The sequence below is a fragment of the Taudactylus pleione genome, unplaced genomic scaffold, assembly GCF_031769625.1.
Source record: "Taudactylus pleione unplaced genomic scaffold, aTauple2 ptg000005l, whole genome shotgun sequence".
Classification (NCBI taxonomy): Eukaryota; Metazoa; Chordata; class Amphibia; order Anura; family Myobatrachidae; genus Taudactylus; species Taudactylus pleione.
This window is the reverse complement of record NW_028284408.1, coordinates 26,085,179-26,100,399: the sequence shown is the minus strand read 5'-3', so window position 1 is coordinate 26,100,399 and position 15,221 is coordinate 26,085,179. Positions and strand designations below refer to the sequence as shown.

At 43.5% G+C, this 15,221-nt stretch overlaps 1 protein-coding gene across 2 annotated transcripts in view; it reads left to right on the top strand.

Annotated features, from left to right (window-relative positions):
• The window catches only part of KMT2D (lysine methyltransferase 2D), a 169,099-nt gene that overhangs the window by 95,980 nt on the left and 57,898 nt on the right, over positions 1-15,221 (top strand). For both annotated transcript variants that reach the window (XM_088448524.1, XM_088448469.1), the window contains exons 32-33: positions 25-176; positions 2,991-4,894. In XM_088448524.1, the coding sequence (XP_088304650.1) occupies positions 25-176; positions 2,991-4,894 (2,056 nt within the window). The remainder of the gene's footprint in view (positions 1-24; positions 177-2,990; positions 4,895-15,221) is intronic.

Here is a 15,221-nt window from a genome sequence, read left to right as displayed (position 1 = left end):
TGTGAGCATTTGTGTCCAATGCAGGAAAAGACTGGTGGTCTTGGAGTCATCCCAGCTGCTTCAGGGCCTGCAAAAGTTCCTGGACAAGTAGTGGCTTCAGCAGCTTTTCCTCAGAAGGAATGTTTGAATACGTCATTGCCTACAGCATCTCCCACTGCTGTGGACATTTCTGCCAGGTACTTTTGGAGTTGTGTTCTCAGTGTAGTTACGTCAGAAATTTTTTAGTTTATCACGGATGTCCACACATCTAGATACTAGTAAGTAAAGCCAATATTTAATTTTCAAAATGAAGAATCGAAGTATTGTTACGCTGAATAATACACATAAAATAACTTGTGTGCTTACACTTAAATAATCGTGTTCCCTTTCCAGAAATACTGTGCAGAAATGCATTGTATGGATTAGTTTTATTCACACACTGTGGCAGAGCCACCTAATAATGTTATGAGCTTTGTGTAATTCCAATAAGATGTTAATATTTACCCTTACGTGGAAATCTCCTATTCTGGTCACTTATGTGTGGCATAATAGATAACCTTAATAAAAATATATACTGCGCTTAATCTCTCATGCTGGGATAAATGTGCAATCGAAGAACCAAAAAAGGTCTGAATAAATGTGATTTTAATAAGTGACCTATATATCACAGAATAAAGAATGAATAAACACATACAATAAACATTCATCAAAAAAGACATAAATACCACGATGCTAAATACATATTATGCACATCATATTGTAACTAAGCATAAAAAAAATACTAAAACACAAAGAAAGGAAAATAAGAAAAAAGTTGATCAGACTCCTAAAAAGAGAAAAAAACACAATTGTTGTTCAATGTATTCTAAAATGTAGCAAAAAAGTATCAGCTGAAGGAAAACAAATTGTAGCTGTTTATGTAACAGATTTCTGATTGTGGTTTAACGTTGCCACATAACTGATACTGAAAAATCGAAGTCTAAAAGGCAATTCCTGGGGATATTCCCTCACATCGTAATGAATTAGACAGTTTAGATGTCAGTGCTCCCTCTGAGTGTTTGAAAGATTGAAGAGGGTAAAGATGAACAAATGACCCGTCTCTAAATGAATGTCCGGATGATGCAACAACACAATCAGAAATCTATTACATAAACAGCTACAATTTGTTTTCCTTCAGCTGATACTTTTTTGCTACATTTTAGAATACATTGAATAACAATTGTGTTTTTTCTCTTTTTATGAGTCTGATCAACTTTTATTTCTCATTTTCCTTTCTTTGCGTTTTAGTGTTTTTTTATGCTTGGTTACAACATGATGTGCATAATACTGTATGTATTTAGCCTCGTGGTATTTGTCTTTTTTGATGTTTATTATATGCATGTGTTTATTCATTCTTTATTCTGTGATATATAGGTCACTTTATTAAAATCCCTTTTATTCAGTCCTTTTTTGGTTCTTAGATTGCACATTTATCCAAGCATGAGAGATTAAGCGCAGTATATATTTTTATTGTTGTATTTCATTGGTGAGATTGGCAAATAACTTCTTTCTATGCTGCTGCATTATTTCCCGATCCCCTCGTTCATTTAGAGCTTGGTACTCACTCACTAATAGATAACCTGTCACAGACCATAACAATTTCTTAGTTTACCTTCCTTAGGCGAGGGCTGCCAGTTGCTGCACACTAGCCCAGGAAAGCTGTGGACGGCAGCCATTTCAGATGCCGTGCCTTGGTATGGTACTATTCCTGTCTGCTAGCACTTCCTAATCGACAGTCTGTGTGTGTGAGGGTTGGGTATAATGTATGGGATCTATAGTTACTGGTCTTAGTCTGTGCCCGTTATTCCAGTTTCACATCCACCTTGGCTTGTGCACTGTATCTGTCCCCTGGCATCTTTCCAGTTATCTCGGATAAGTGGAGTAAATTCAAGGTTGAGCCTGGAGGGGTGACATCTGGAACAATATTTTTTACCTGTTTGGTCATTCGGTAATTTAAACTGACAATGAAGTGTTAGCTCCTTATGTGCAGTTTGGGAAGCAGAAGGCCAGTGACCACGTTCACCTGCACAGGGTTCAGCAGAAAAGGCAGAACCGGCCTAGGTTTGCACAGCACGCCACATTTTCCAAGGGCATGCAATTTGTGGACACTTTCAGTAGACCAATTTTGGTGGAATAAAGGCAGTGTATTTCTATCAATAGGCTGCTACACTTTACTCTCTTGTGCTTCTTTTCCTATTTTCTTAATAGGTTTATGTTGTTTGTTGTTGGAGGCTGCAGGTGTATAGAGAAGGGAGTTGTACAGGGGCTGTGCTGAAAATCCAGCATGAGCTTCTATACCCTATTATTCCATTGTCCTCCATCAAACTCAGAGAGTCGGATTTAAATCTAAAGATCCTCTTTTTCCACCTAGCACATGAATATCTGCATATAAATCCATGGACATTGTACATTTGCACCAAGCATCTATTTGTGACTTATCAATGCTGAGGAATAGGGCATCTTTAGTTTTCCCAATGTGCCATAACCTCAAAAACATTTTGCTTGTGGTAATATCTAAAAGTTTTCTTTAAAAAGTTTTCAAAGTTTTGCTTATTCTTTCTTATTGATAGAAGGTATTAAGAATATTTTCTGTGAATTTACATAATACAAAGTATGTGTTAGGGCTCCAGGATAGAATTTTATTTGTCTTCTCAAATTATTGATGCATGAAAATCATTTTCTTTACCTAGTAATGTAGAAACTTTGTTATCATGAAACAATTAGTTACACTATATATTCAGTTTTCAAACATTTGATACCTACAAAATAGATACTATTTTTTTTTTTTTGTTCATTTTACTTAAAAACTAGAATTTATGAACCGTGTATGCCCTACAATCTATTTGCACCTGTTCATAATAATAAAATGGCCATTTTCACCCTACAAACTATATTATGTGATCCTTTTTTTTTTTTTTTTTCGTTTATTGATCCTTATGTCACCTGTGTAATGGAATTTGTTTTTTTTGCAGACATTCCACTGAAGGACCTCAAGCCTTTTATTCAAGGGGATCGTACTCTGATCAACAGCATGTCTGGCAGACACAAGTAGCAGCACAAAGGACTTTGGCACCTGTTCGTTTTCAAGAAGGGAGCAGACCATCAACAAGTCCTACTGTGAGCACTGGTGGCATGGTGCGTTTACCATTTCCTGGTGAGCAAGTCACCTCTTCAGTCACTGTGGGTGGAGCACCATATATTGAGTTACGTCATCATGGGCAAAAGCTGCCTCTTGGAGTACCCTTTTCACCTCCTGGCCCGCAAAACAGACCCCGCTTCTATTTGCCTGCTGAAGGTGCCAACTCCCCTTTAATAGCAGGATTGATGAGAGGAGATGGTAATTCTTTGCAAGTACCAGTAATGAGGAACCCATTAATGCAGAAAGTTTTGACTTCTACTACACATCTTCCTCAGACAGGAAACATGACACAACCTATTCAAAGAAAAGTTGAAACTGCATCAGTGGTTCCACAACCGCAAACTAATGTTCCACTTGCTCCATCCTCAGCTCATACTGAACAAACAAAGGAGGGATCAGCTACTGGTCTTGGAGGTGGAAGAGTCCAATGTGAAGATCCTCCAGAACTGGATGTTGATTTCGATACACACAAAGACCTGGAAGATGATGATTTGGCAAATTTGAGCCTTGATGTTGCTAAAGCAGATGATGATTTGGGAAATCTTGATAACCTTGAGACAAATGACCCCCATTTAGATGATCTTTTAAATGGTGATGAGTTTGATCTACTTGCTTATACAGACCCAGAATTGGACACTGGAGACAAAAAGGACATCTTCAATGAACACTTGCGCCTGGTTGAATCTGCAAATGAGAAAGCAGAAGAGGAGGCGATGCTTAAACTGGAACCAGATATTGTAGAGACAAAAAAAGTCAGCCTTCCAGTTAAGTTACAAAAAGATCTGCAAGCTAGGGCAGACATGGAAATGACCAAAGATAGACTACCAGGTAATTTAGGACTTGATTTGGGTCCCCATCTTAGTGGTGGTGTGAATTCTTCTCAAGGGCCTTCCAGTGTGGAAGCAAAGCAGTCTCCATATGCAGGTGATTTAAAACCAAAGTTAGAAGACAGTGACTTTAAGGCCAGCACCTGTCAGTTTTCTACCAGCAATTCTATAAATATTAAAATTGAAACTTCCCATAGCACTGATAACATTTCAGTTGGAGTTGGTTTATTAAAATCCCGACCGAACCTTCATGTAGTTAATTCAAATTCTGTACAAACTACAAACCAGAGTGCATCCCTCTTCCCCAGCAAAGATTCTTCTGTAATGGCTAATCCAAGTAGCCTAATGTTGGAGAAATTTGAATTGGATGAAAGGACACTTGGTCTTCCATGCCCTCGACACTCTCCCAGTGATGATCTAGATAAGATGGAGAGCTCTCTAGTAGCTAGTGAGCTTCCACTTCTCATAGAAGACCTTCTTGAACATGAAAAGAAGGAGCAACAAAAAAAGCAACTGTTGTCAGCACAGCATCCAGAGAGTGCACAGCAGCACACAATAATCACAACTAATTCACCAATAACCAATCAGTCTGGATCTGTCATTCAACAGGATAGCCATCAAGCAAACCTTGTAGGACTTGGAATTGTCTCCAGACATCAGGGGTTAAGTTCTGCTCCCCAGCTTTTAACTCCACAGCAGATACAGCAAAGACTTGTTGGTGTACAAGCCAGCACCAATCTTGAGTCATCCATGCATGTTGCAGCTAACCAGAGCCACTTGCTCGGTGGCCAGCATTTGGTACAAGCTGGTGGACCTCAGCAGCAAGTTCTCCCTCCCAAGCCGATCTTGGAACAGCAAATCGTCATGAAACAGCAGCAGCAACTGACAAATAACTTTTTCCCTGATACAGGTACAATCTTATGGTTAATAGCATGTGTTTATATTTTAATGCGAGTGAACATACATTTATTTTCTGTAATAGAAGTGTGTTGCAGAAAAGAAACATTGTAGGTCATCAACAACACAACAATTTTATTTACGTATTTTAGCAATTTTTTTATAGACATTATTTAGATAAAGGTTGAACCAGTCAATAAGAATTAACTATGACCTGTGGAAGTCTTCATTCCTACATGAACCACACTATCCAAAAAAAGTGCAGTTCTACCATCTTTTGCCCCTGGTGCCTGTTATGGGTCTCTGCCCCAGGTCACTACCCCACTAATTCTTGTGCCAGTGTAACATACAGTAAATAACAAAATGTACGTAATTACAGCAAAAAGTAACATCTTCTTTAGTCTATGTATTCAACACCATACTTTGTATTAGTACAGGTGTTTTATACTTTCGGGTTGTTTTTGTATTGCGTACAGACCAAAAGGCTACTGTCTTTAAATCGGGTGTAAGCAAAAATATAGCATTCGGGAGCCTCATGTTGCAATATTAGCTATCGGGATCTTTTTGAGGAGCCTAGTATGCTGTGCATACATCGATCTAAATGGAAATGTCTTCCAGCTTTACATTTAGTCACATGGGCTTCAGGGGCCCTGGGAATGTACACCCTGGGTTTGTTTTAACTTACAGTAAATTACAGCTATATATTCTAGTTCTAAAGTTTATACATCTTAAGTCACTTTTAGCCAGTCTATTTAAATAGTGCTCACATATTCCTTGTCCTAGCCTTGTGTTTGTGTTGAGGAATCTCCTTACAGAGATTCGTGGCCGTGATTCTGTGGGGAAACTACTTACCTGCACATTACTTTAAGCATATGCTGGTCTTATGGGGGAAAGGCTGCTGCTCTACAGGGAATAGTAGGTGTGCGAGGAAATAGCCAGGAAATCTCTTAGGGCGGTATTCAATTGTTTTAGAGCGCAAAGTGACGGGAGATCGCAGGGAGCTATTCAATTGGTGCCAATGAACGTGCTGATCGTGTCCATAGTGGTCAGGGTTTAGCCACGTAAAACTACTAAACCTGACCAAAGTGCTGAGCGCAATCGTGAAAAGTGCTGTTTGGGTGCCCCAAATGGGTCACTTTTTGCACATTTCAGTTTCCATTCTGTCTCCAAAATCTCTACTATCCTTAAGAAACCATCATTTGACCCCACCTCTCTACATTCTTTGCCTCTTACCTTTTCTCCTCTTTGTTGTATACAACCTAGAAATCCTAAAGTGTACCAGTGTAAAAGAATCGACAAAGACTGTTATATGAGGGGTTGGGTATGGGACCCCGGCACTCGGGCTGCCAGCTGTCAAAAGACCGACAGCAGCATCCCGATGCTGAGAATTCCGACGGGATACGTAAGTATACTAACCCTCCCCACTTCACCCTCTAACCCAGGGGTGGGGAACCTCCTGCCCGGGGGCCTTATACGGACCTCGGAATCATTTGGTCTTGCAATCGGAGCTTTTTTCTGCTAGCCTCATTTGGCTAGCAGGGTGCCTAGAATGGCAAACTGCAGCCAGAATCTGTGCAGCAGTGCTAACTGGAGCATCCTTAGGATGCTTCAGACTGTCACACCGCTGCCCTACAGCTGTCAAAACATGAGGGATAACTATGGTTACCCCCCGTTTTAGCCTACAAATGAAAGTCGGGGTTTTAAATAGCCGCAGCAGGTGTTTTTTTCCCGACATTGAAGAAGTGATGCAGAAGAGCACTTAAGTTATTTTTTCGTTTTTTGAAATGGTCCCATCAAATTTGTGGTACATGAAAATGGGTACTAGCATATTTTTAAGTCCCTAAAGTGTGTTTTTTTTTTTTTTTTTTTTAATTCTCCAAAAATGCACCTGTCGCTAATAATCTATTCTAGAAAACACCTGACGCATATTTGCAGAATAGCCCTGAACCTATTTCCCTATTTTTAAACACTTTTTATAATTTTTTTTCACCCCAAATTTTTAAATTTAATTTTTTGGGGTGTCCCTATTTTTTTTTTGTAAACTTTTTTTGACACTGTTATTTTTAAAATGTCATTCCCAGGGGTGCAGGCTATTTTTTTAAGCCTGCACCCCTAAACCCCAATTCTGCCCTTTTTTTTCGCCACCTACTCAGTGGTGAAAAGTTAACCCCGTTTTTTTCAAACCTGCGAAAAGTCTTTGAAATTGAATGCAGGGATAATTGAAATCGGCGAAAATGATGTAATCAGCGATAATTTATCGCCGATTCCGAAATTTTTGCTCCAAATTGAATACCCCTGGTAGTGCCTAAACCTTAGCGTCTGGATTTTGTCATCCGGCATCCAGATGGTAGGTAATGTAACTACATCCCCTACTGAGATGTAAGGGATCCCCCTTACTAAGTGAACTAAAATATAGTACTCAGAGCTAAGTAACAATTATTAATGTAGAGTGAAGGTGGATGTACAATTTGTTAATTAGAAATGTACCAAAAGATCTGTAAAAATTGTTCTATACTTTATTGAAAAGTGGTTTTGGACAATTCACAAATATTGATTGGCAGAGTACGTGGTTTTTTGTTATCGTTTATATAATCTAACCAATTTGTGCAGTGCTGTACAGAGGATATTTGCCAATCATGTGTACCTGTGGGTTTATGTTGTCAGTATCCTACCAGTATGTTGCTTGGAGTATCTGTTCAATGTCTGTATTGTAACAGTAGGGATACCTGCGGTCGTAGAAATCTGGGTTGTATCTACCGAGTGTAGATTTAGACCTTCATACACATTGACGCAGTGTCAATTCCGCAGTGCCACTATATTCTGTACAATTCAGTATTGAGACGGTTCCAAGAAACTGATATATACCTCCAATGGTCACAAGCAGAGTCTTGGTGTAGTACAGTTCTGACAAGTGTTGGTGAGGAAGGCACACCTCTGTACTGTTTTGGTAAAAGTTTTGGTCTTATGAAATATACAATTTTCACTGAATCCAAAACTCCCTTATTGGGTAGAATCGTTACATCGTTCTGATGTGTATTGCGGATCTGGTATGTCGCCCTGGCAGCCGCCATATCGTCTGGGTACACTCTGCTTTAGTATGTACCCTGCTTGTGACACAACACCAGGAAATGGTCTCCCCTCCGGGAGGTCTTCCAGCAGATTGTGGTCAGGTAGGGGTCAGCTAGTTGGCCAACTGTGTCCTCTTTATTGAACCACATTGTGGATTGCTTCGGCTCTAGGACAAGGAATGGCATTTCTGCTAGATGCTGTGTCCTTTTTCCTAGCCTATTATCATTAATGCTGCCATTGGTCCTCTGGTAGGGGAAATCTTGGTGCATATGGGGATATTCTGGTAACACTAAAGTAGCTTTATTTAAAGGTAATGGTAGACATTTTTAGCATGGCTCCTGCTTCCACAAACTGATCTTATTAACTCAGGCCTCCTTTTTCACTGTAGGCTGATTCATTTTGGCTTGAATGGTGTTGCTGTTCAGATCATACTCAGCCAGGAAATCTGTTTTGGTTAAGCATTTTTGGTTAAGTGTCTGGAAGACTTCTGTGATTTGTCATGAGGAAAAGAAGCTGCTAACTACTTTTTCTTCTTCCTCCACTAGGGGGGCACTGGGATGACAATTGGTATAGCCTGGAGAGGAGAGTCTGGGCACCAAAATAGTAAATTAAATTACCCATAAGCCCAGGCTTCTCTCCTCTATACCCCGCCCCCAGCCAGAGGTCATCAGTTGTAGTTTGGTGCTGGCTAGGAGCGGGCACCATGTCGGGGGTTGCTTTTTAGTGGCCTTCCATTAGATTTATATTATTTTTTCTTATTTTATATCACTTTTCTGAGCAAACTGTGCAGGGCGTCTTATAGGACGCTGTCACCGCTGCTCCACCAACCCAGCGCTGGGGCCACAGTAGCTTCGGCCTTGGACTCCACAGGATGGAGCCGCATGCAGCAGCCAGACGTTGGGGAGAGCAGACGGCTCACAGGTAAGAGAGGCTACCTGCTTGCAGGCAGCTGCACCTCGGTGCAGGTTGTGAGGGCACTGGTGGTCCCCACTTCACTCACTATACCACGAGTGTTGTAAATGGAGTGTGACACCGCTTAATAGCGGTGCTGGCCGATACCTGGGGTTCACACCAGATATTTGAATTAAATGTAAATTCTCTTAATTACTTTTTGTCAATATCTACATGTGAGAATATGTAATATAGATATTATATATTCTCACATGTAGAGATTGTTAAAAAGTATTTAAAATAATATACAAAAATTCAAATATTGTAGGCCTAATTATAAAAATTCCTGTATTACTTTATTAACTATAAACAATGAATAATGCTTGCAAGAAAATAATGATCTTCAATAATGTTAATGCATTGTTTATGAATCATTGTTCTCATGAATCAATGGTCAGCAATCATGCTCAGTATTGCAGGACAGTTTGTAGCATGTCTGTGCAAGCTCTTGACAAGTTATGACACTGCACCCAGTCGGTGCCCCCTCCCCTCGCAGTACCTATTAGTCTGTGCCTGGAGTCAGTATTGAGTGGATGTAAATGCATTATAGTGGTGTTTTGGAAGATGTTTTCAGTTGATTATACTGTGATTTGTTATTACATTTTTGTGTTATATTTAAACAGTGTTACCAATCAAGCTAAACATTCAGTTTTAAAGTTTTTTTTAATAAGGTGAGAGTTAATAGCATGTTTTAAGTACAGTAAACTGAGTTAAAAGAAGACTATTTTGAGTCTGAAACATTTTTGAATGATTGTTTCAGCCAGTCAGTAACTATTCAGGGAACACAACAGTGTCATGCTTTTATACCTGTTGATTCAAGTAAATAAATATCTGTGAAAACCTTTTCTAAAGGTGCGTACACACTGGGCGATATTACTAAGCGTTTGCGCGATTACGACATCGTAATAGTGCACAAATCATGCACTCTAATGTTGGAAACGAGCAGTGATGCGCGCTTCAGCTGGTCGTTTCCGACATTGTCCATCGCCTGAACATGCAGCACAATCTGCCGATAACGACAGATTGCCATGTTCAGGAATGATTGACTGTGCCTGCACTGAACGACTGATCGTTCAGTGCAGACACTACAGGGGATCAGGATAGACGGTACGATTACGATGTCGTAATCGTGCAGTCTTTCCTGATCACCCAGTGTGTACGCACCTTAAGGCTACAGCATCATCTACAGTATTCCTTACAAAATCTCTAGACATACTCCAGTTGACACAAATAAATGGCAATATATCCGTTGTGTATAACAAGAAATGGTGGCTTGCTTATGTGATGGACTTAATTAAAATGAAGCCGAATTAAAAGTGACCTTCCTTCATCCAGCTGGACCTTCACCATCATTCTTCTATCCAAGGAAGCCTGATGTACTATGGATACCTCTAATATCTGTCTTATGCAAAGCCGACCCTATAACTCCAACTGGAAGAATTTGTCATGTCTCCTGACAGCACTTTAAAAATCACTGAGGCATTGTCAAACTATCTTCAGCTAACATTGTTGACTGACTAATACAATGTCAAGTATTTCTATTCAACTTGATTTATATAATTAAACTAATGAAGCCATCAAATCTATTACCTATTTTTCTACTTCAGGGTCCATAGGGGGTCCACAGGGTTGACCTTGGGGTATAGGTTGGGAACCAAATCCGGGCACCACGCAGTTAAAGCTTTTAGCTCCCAGGATGCACTTGGGTCCACTCTCCCTATAACCCCGCCCCCCAGCCAGAGGCACCTCAGTTTAAGTTGGTGCCCGGCCGGAGTCGGGTCACCGTTACTGCAGGGGGGCTGCTTAGCAGCCTCTAAGCTTAAAAGAGTTTTGTTTTATTATTTTTTTACTACTCTTCAGAGCGGCAGCATCAGACTGTCCAATGGACGTCTGAGCTGCCGCTCCTACACCCCGCCAGCGCTGCGACGCCAGTACAGATCTGGGGATCGCAGCGGGACCCCAGAGTCTGTACTAGCCGGGCTCTGGAGGAATCCCTGGGCTGCTGCCGGATCGACGGGGACAGGTAAGTCGCGTGGTCACCGCTTGCGGTGATCCACGTGTGAATATGCAGCCTTATGCCTCCGGTCTCTGGGGACAGACCGGAGGCGCTAGCGGTGGCGGCGGGCTCCCCCTCCATGGAGGCATACCCCGCGTGTCCACAGCCCACCAGGGATTATAGCGGCAGCGGGAGCCGGCATCCCGGGGGGTCAATTGCTAGCCAGGGGAGGAAGCCTTCCCTGTCTAGCGGCTCCTCCCCTCAGCTCAGCGCGCCTTTCAATAATACAGTCTGGCGTCGCTGAGCTGCTTCCTCCGCGGGCCACGCTTCTTCTGAGGTCTCCAGTGGCCATTTTCTCTCTGTGGTGCTGCAGAACTCTTAGGATGTCAGTGAGCCCAGTCCCCCTGCGTACCTGGCCATTTTGGGTGAGTGTACACAGCGCTATAGCCTTCCCAGACACTGAATCTGGGCAGTTGAATGTAGCGACATTGTGCAGTATATTATATGTCATGCTTATGTATGTATATATATTTTTCTGCATTGTATGTGACTTTTGCTAGTGCTGACTGTCTGCTTTTTCTCTCACCTGTCAGTGTATATCTATCCCTTTTCTTTATCTGCCCTAATACAGGTGTACCTGGGGTGGTTCTGAGACCTCACATATATATATTTGTTAATATCTGTGAGGTTTGTCACATACTGTTGCGTGCTGCACGTTGCCATATTTTAGATGGAACTGTGAGTTGCATACGCTGATAATGGGTTCCTGCAGCTAATCTTAGCGTCAGTCAGGACCGGTATGGCGCTGCTTAATATTTCCGTCAAGATAGTCAGATATATCTGACCAGGAGATTGCACACGATACTGCACCCATTATTGCTATCCTGCAAGTCATAGCCTGCAGGAATTAGTGCGGAGGATTTTAACTCAGAAAGGTTTACGTATGCGGCACCATCTGGTGCCGGGCCCCTTGCACGACCCCCTTAAAGGGCGTTGTTTCTCAGGATCCTCTCCTTTGAGGATCGCCGGGCGGGCCCCATTGTCGTCACTCGCTTGGAGTTACTTCACCATACTGCCCTTTTGAACTCGGGGTATCTCGCAATTTCTTGCAATTTACCCCTGTGCAACAGACTGTCGCTCCCCGCCGGGGTTTTTCACAGTACATGAATTACCTCCGATACCACATCGGTCTGTCATTCCCCTTGCAGGGATTACCACAACGGCCACCCTGGTGGATGTCGTTTTATACGAAATACTAATTGGCGTGATATACGCCCTGTGGTTACTGACCAGTGGCTCTGCCGTGAACTGGATGGTATATTCGGCTCTTTCCCTCTCACATGGGGGGAGCCGATCTCAAGTATTATTATCCCTGCTTTGGGGCTGGTAGCCAGGCTCATTCTGGATATAGAGAATGTCGATCCTGCACCAGTATCATACATCTCCCGTTTTCTGCCCAGCGGGTGGATCTCATAGCGGGAGTCTGGCTGTCCCCAGATACGAGGAGTCACAAAGGCCTCCTGTTTCCCATTCCCTGAGGGTCCTCACAAGTAATGGAAATCCCCTTCTGGGATGGATTTGTATGTTAATCATCGGGTTACAGGCATTAATACGCCTCCCATCCCGGCCTGGACGAATTTTACGGATCCGTAGGTGGTAACTTTGCCTGAAATCAATGTACTCGTTTTCAGGGCCTGTTGCCCGTCCTACCATGGCCATCGCATGGTGATGCTTTTGTGACGTTTTTCCCCTCCAACACGTCTGAGGTTCAAATATCTTTTTGCCGCTCACAAAATATGCAGTGGTCATATGTGGGATTACCTCATGGGATGCCGGTCTTCTAACTTTCAGGGTTTCGGCGGCGTCTGTATCCGCCGCAGTACCCTATGGCTGCGTTATGGGAAAGCAGAGGTGCACTCCTTCCAGGGGGAAGTTCTTGTTTGGTCCTGACCTTGACAAGATCGTTGCATCATTGGCAGTATCACTAATGGGGAGATACCGTCTTTAGCTACTCCCACTACATTCGGACTAACTCTGTTAAGTCTTTTTGTCCTCAGGGTCAGCCTAAAGGCCTGTTTTTTCCTAGGCTGTCGGCCTCCACGGGGGCCACCATATCCAGTACCGAGCAGTCCTGGACTTCCGGACGACCCTGTTTCTACACCTGAGGATATACCCTCAGCCTGACGGGACAGGTCTACATCTGGGGAATTTCCAGAGTGAGGTACTGATTCTCAACGGCCTCTCATTGCTCATGCAGCCTCCTCACAGGCATTGTTACACGGGCCCTTCTTCAGAACTGATCAGGGCCTTACAATCCCAGAAAGCTATACAGTCTTTGTGGTAAGCAGAGCTATTTCGGCCAACCTCACTATCTCAGTGAGGGACTGGTTGTTCTACTTTCTTTTTGGGCGGTGACCGACTGGTCCTCCTTTGCCTATACTCTGTCTCAAATCCCTGAATCAGATTCCAACGGTGCCTTGACTCAGGTGGAATCGTCCATGCTCCATCATCCGATGTTTGGAACCTGGGGATTTTATGGTATATCCGAGTATTCAGGATACGTACCTACGGGTACATACAGAGCCCTCTCATCAGCATGGGTTCAGGTTTGCTGTGCCACAGCAACACTTGTAAGTTTCGGCCTCTGCCTTTTGGGGCTGTCCTCAACTCCACCGGGGTTTACCAGCTTTATGGATTTTCTGACAGTTCACCTGTTCAGTGTATCCGAATGCTCCTTTCTCTGGACGGTAAGCTGCTTTTAGCAGGATTACCAAGGTACTTTACCGCCAGGTCAGGATAACCGGGGCTTCTTCTCGGCACAGATAATTAGTCAACGGAGGAAAAGTCCTCCCTGCATCCCTCACAGGGTTTTCTTCATCTGGGAGCACTGCTGGATTCTCAGAATCTGAGAATTTTTCTGGCGTAAGACAAGATCTCCACTCTTCAACTTCGAGTGTGCGGATATCTACGCAGTCGACATATGTCATTACTCTTTGTGATGCGCGGTCTACCAGAGTGTCTACCTTTTGGTAGGGTGGAATGTGCTCAGTTCCATTCCAGGCCTTGCCATAATTGACTCCCCTCCAGATGGATCGAGTTTTTTCCATCGGATCGCTGTTCGAACGATGATACTTTCTCCGGAGGCGAGTTGGTCTCTGTCCGGGTGGCTATGGCCATCTCGTCCAGGGTGTTCTTTGCTAAAGACAGTGTCTGGTCCGCATTCGTTTCGGGGCAGTTGGACGTCTGTCGCTTCTGCCCTGCCACTTAACTTGTTGATACTTTAAGCTGTCTTGGACTTTCACTCTGGCCTAACCCATTTGTCACGGTAAACCTGAATAGGTTCAGTCCGACAGTGTCACAACAGTGGCTTCCATCTAGGCAACACTGGTAGTTGGGTGGCAATGTTAGGAATGTCACCCATTCTGACATAGTCCAAGGGTCTTCTCCTGGCCAACTCTGCGGTGTTTATTCCCGGAGCTCTCCATTGGGAAGCGGGCTTCCTCAGCCGTCACGGCGTGCATCCCGGGGACTAGTCTCTTCTCCAAGAGAGGTTTCAACTCCTGGTGAGCAGAGGGGGCCTCCCTGAGGGGATTGATCCCCATGGCCTTCTGACTCGATCACACATTACCGGTGTTACAGTCCAGCTCTAGGAGTACTGAAGCTACCTTCAGTGACTCTTTGTCAGTGAAGTGGTCCTTCCACTTTGTGTACCTGTGTCCTCCGGTCTCCCTTCTTCCTCGAGGTCTTCGGAAGTTTAATTCGAGACGGAGGGGCTTTCCTTCTGGGGGCTCCAGGTCGTCCCAGACATCACTGGTACTAAGATTTTCGGAGTCTCCTCCTCGATGCTCCGTTCCTACTGCTTCACTATCTGGACCTGTTGTCTCAGGGTCCTTGTTTTTCCCTGGATCTGGATCGCTTGTCTTTAACTGCGCCCCTACTGTGGTCCTCGGGCTTCCCTGGCTCTGTCTTCATTGAGATGTTTAGAGCAGATAGGCCAGACTTTGCTGGGATCTGCCACGGACTGTGGCATACATAATTCTTATGGTATCGTACCTGTCGATACGATCCTCCGGTGTCCAGGATTTCCAGATATTCTGGCATTCCTTCCAGCTGGCTTGGGTTTCACCCTTGGCCTGGCCTTCCTGACAGTGCGGATCTCTACACTGTCGGTATGGTTAAGATATGGAATTGCTCCGCTCTGGTATCCAGTTCATCCTTTGGAGTGTTTTCTGGATTATGTCTCCACTTGTCCTCCCTAGGGACTCCTGGGGAGTTAGTAGTGGTTCTTTGTTCCCTCCGGGGACAGTCAATGGAACCGCTGGTT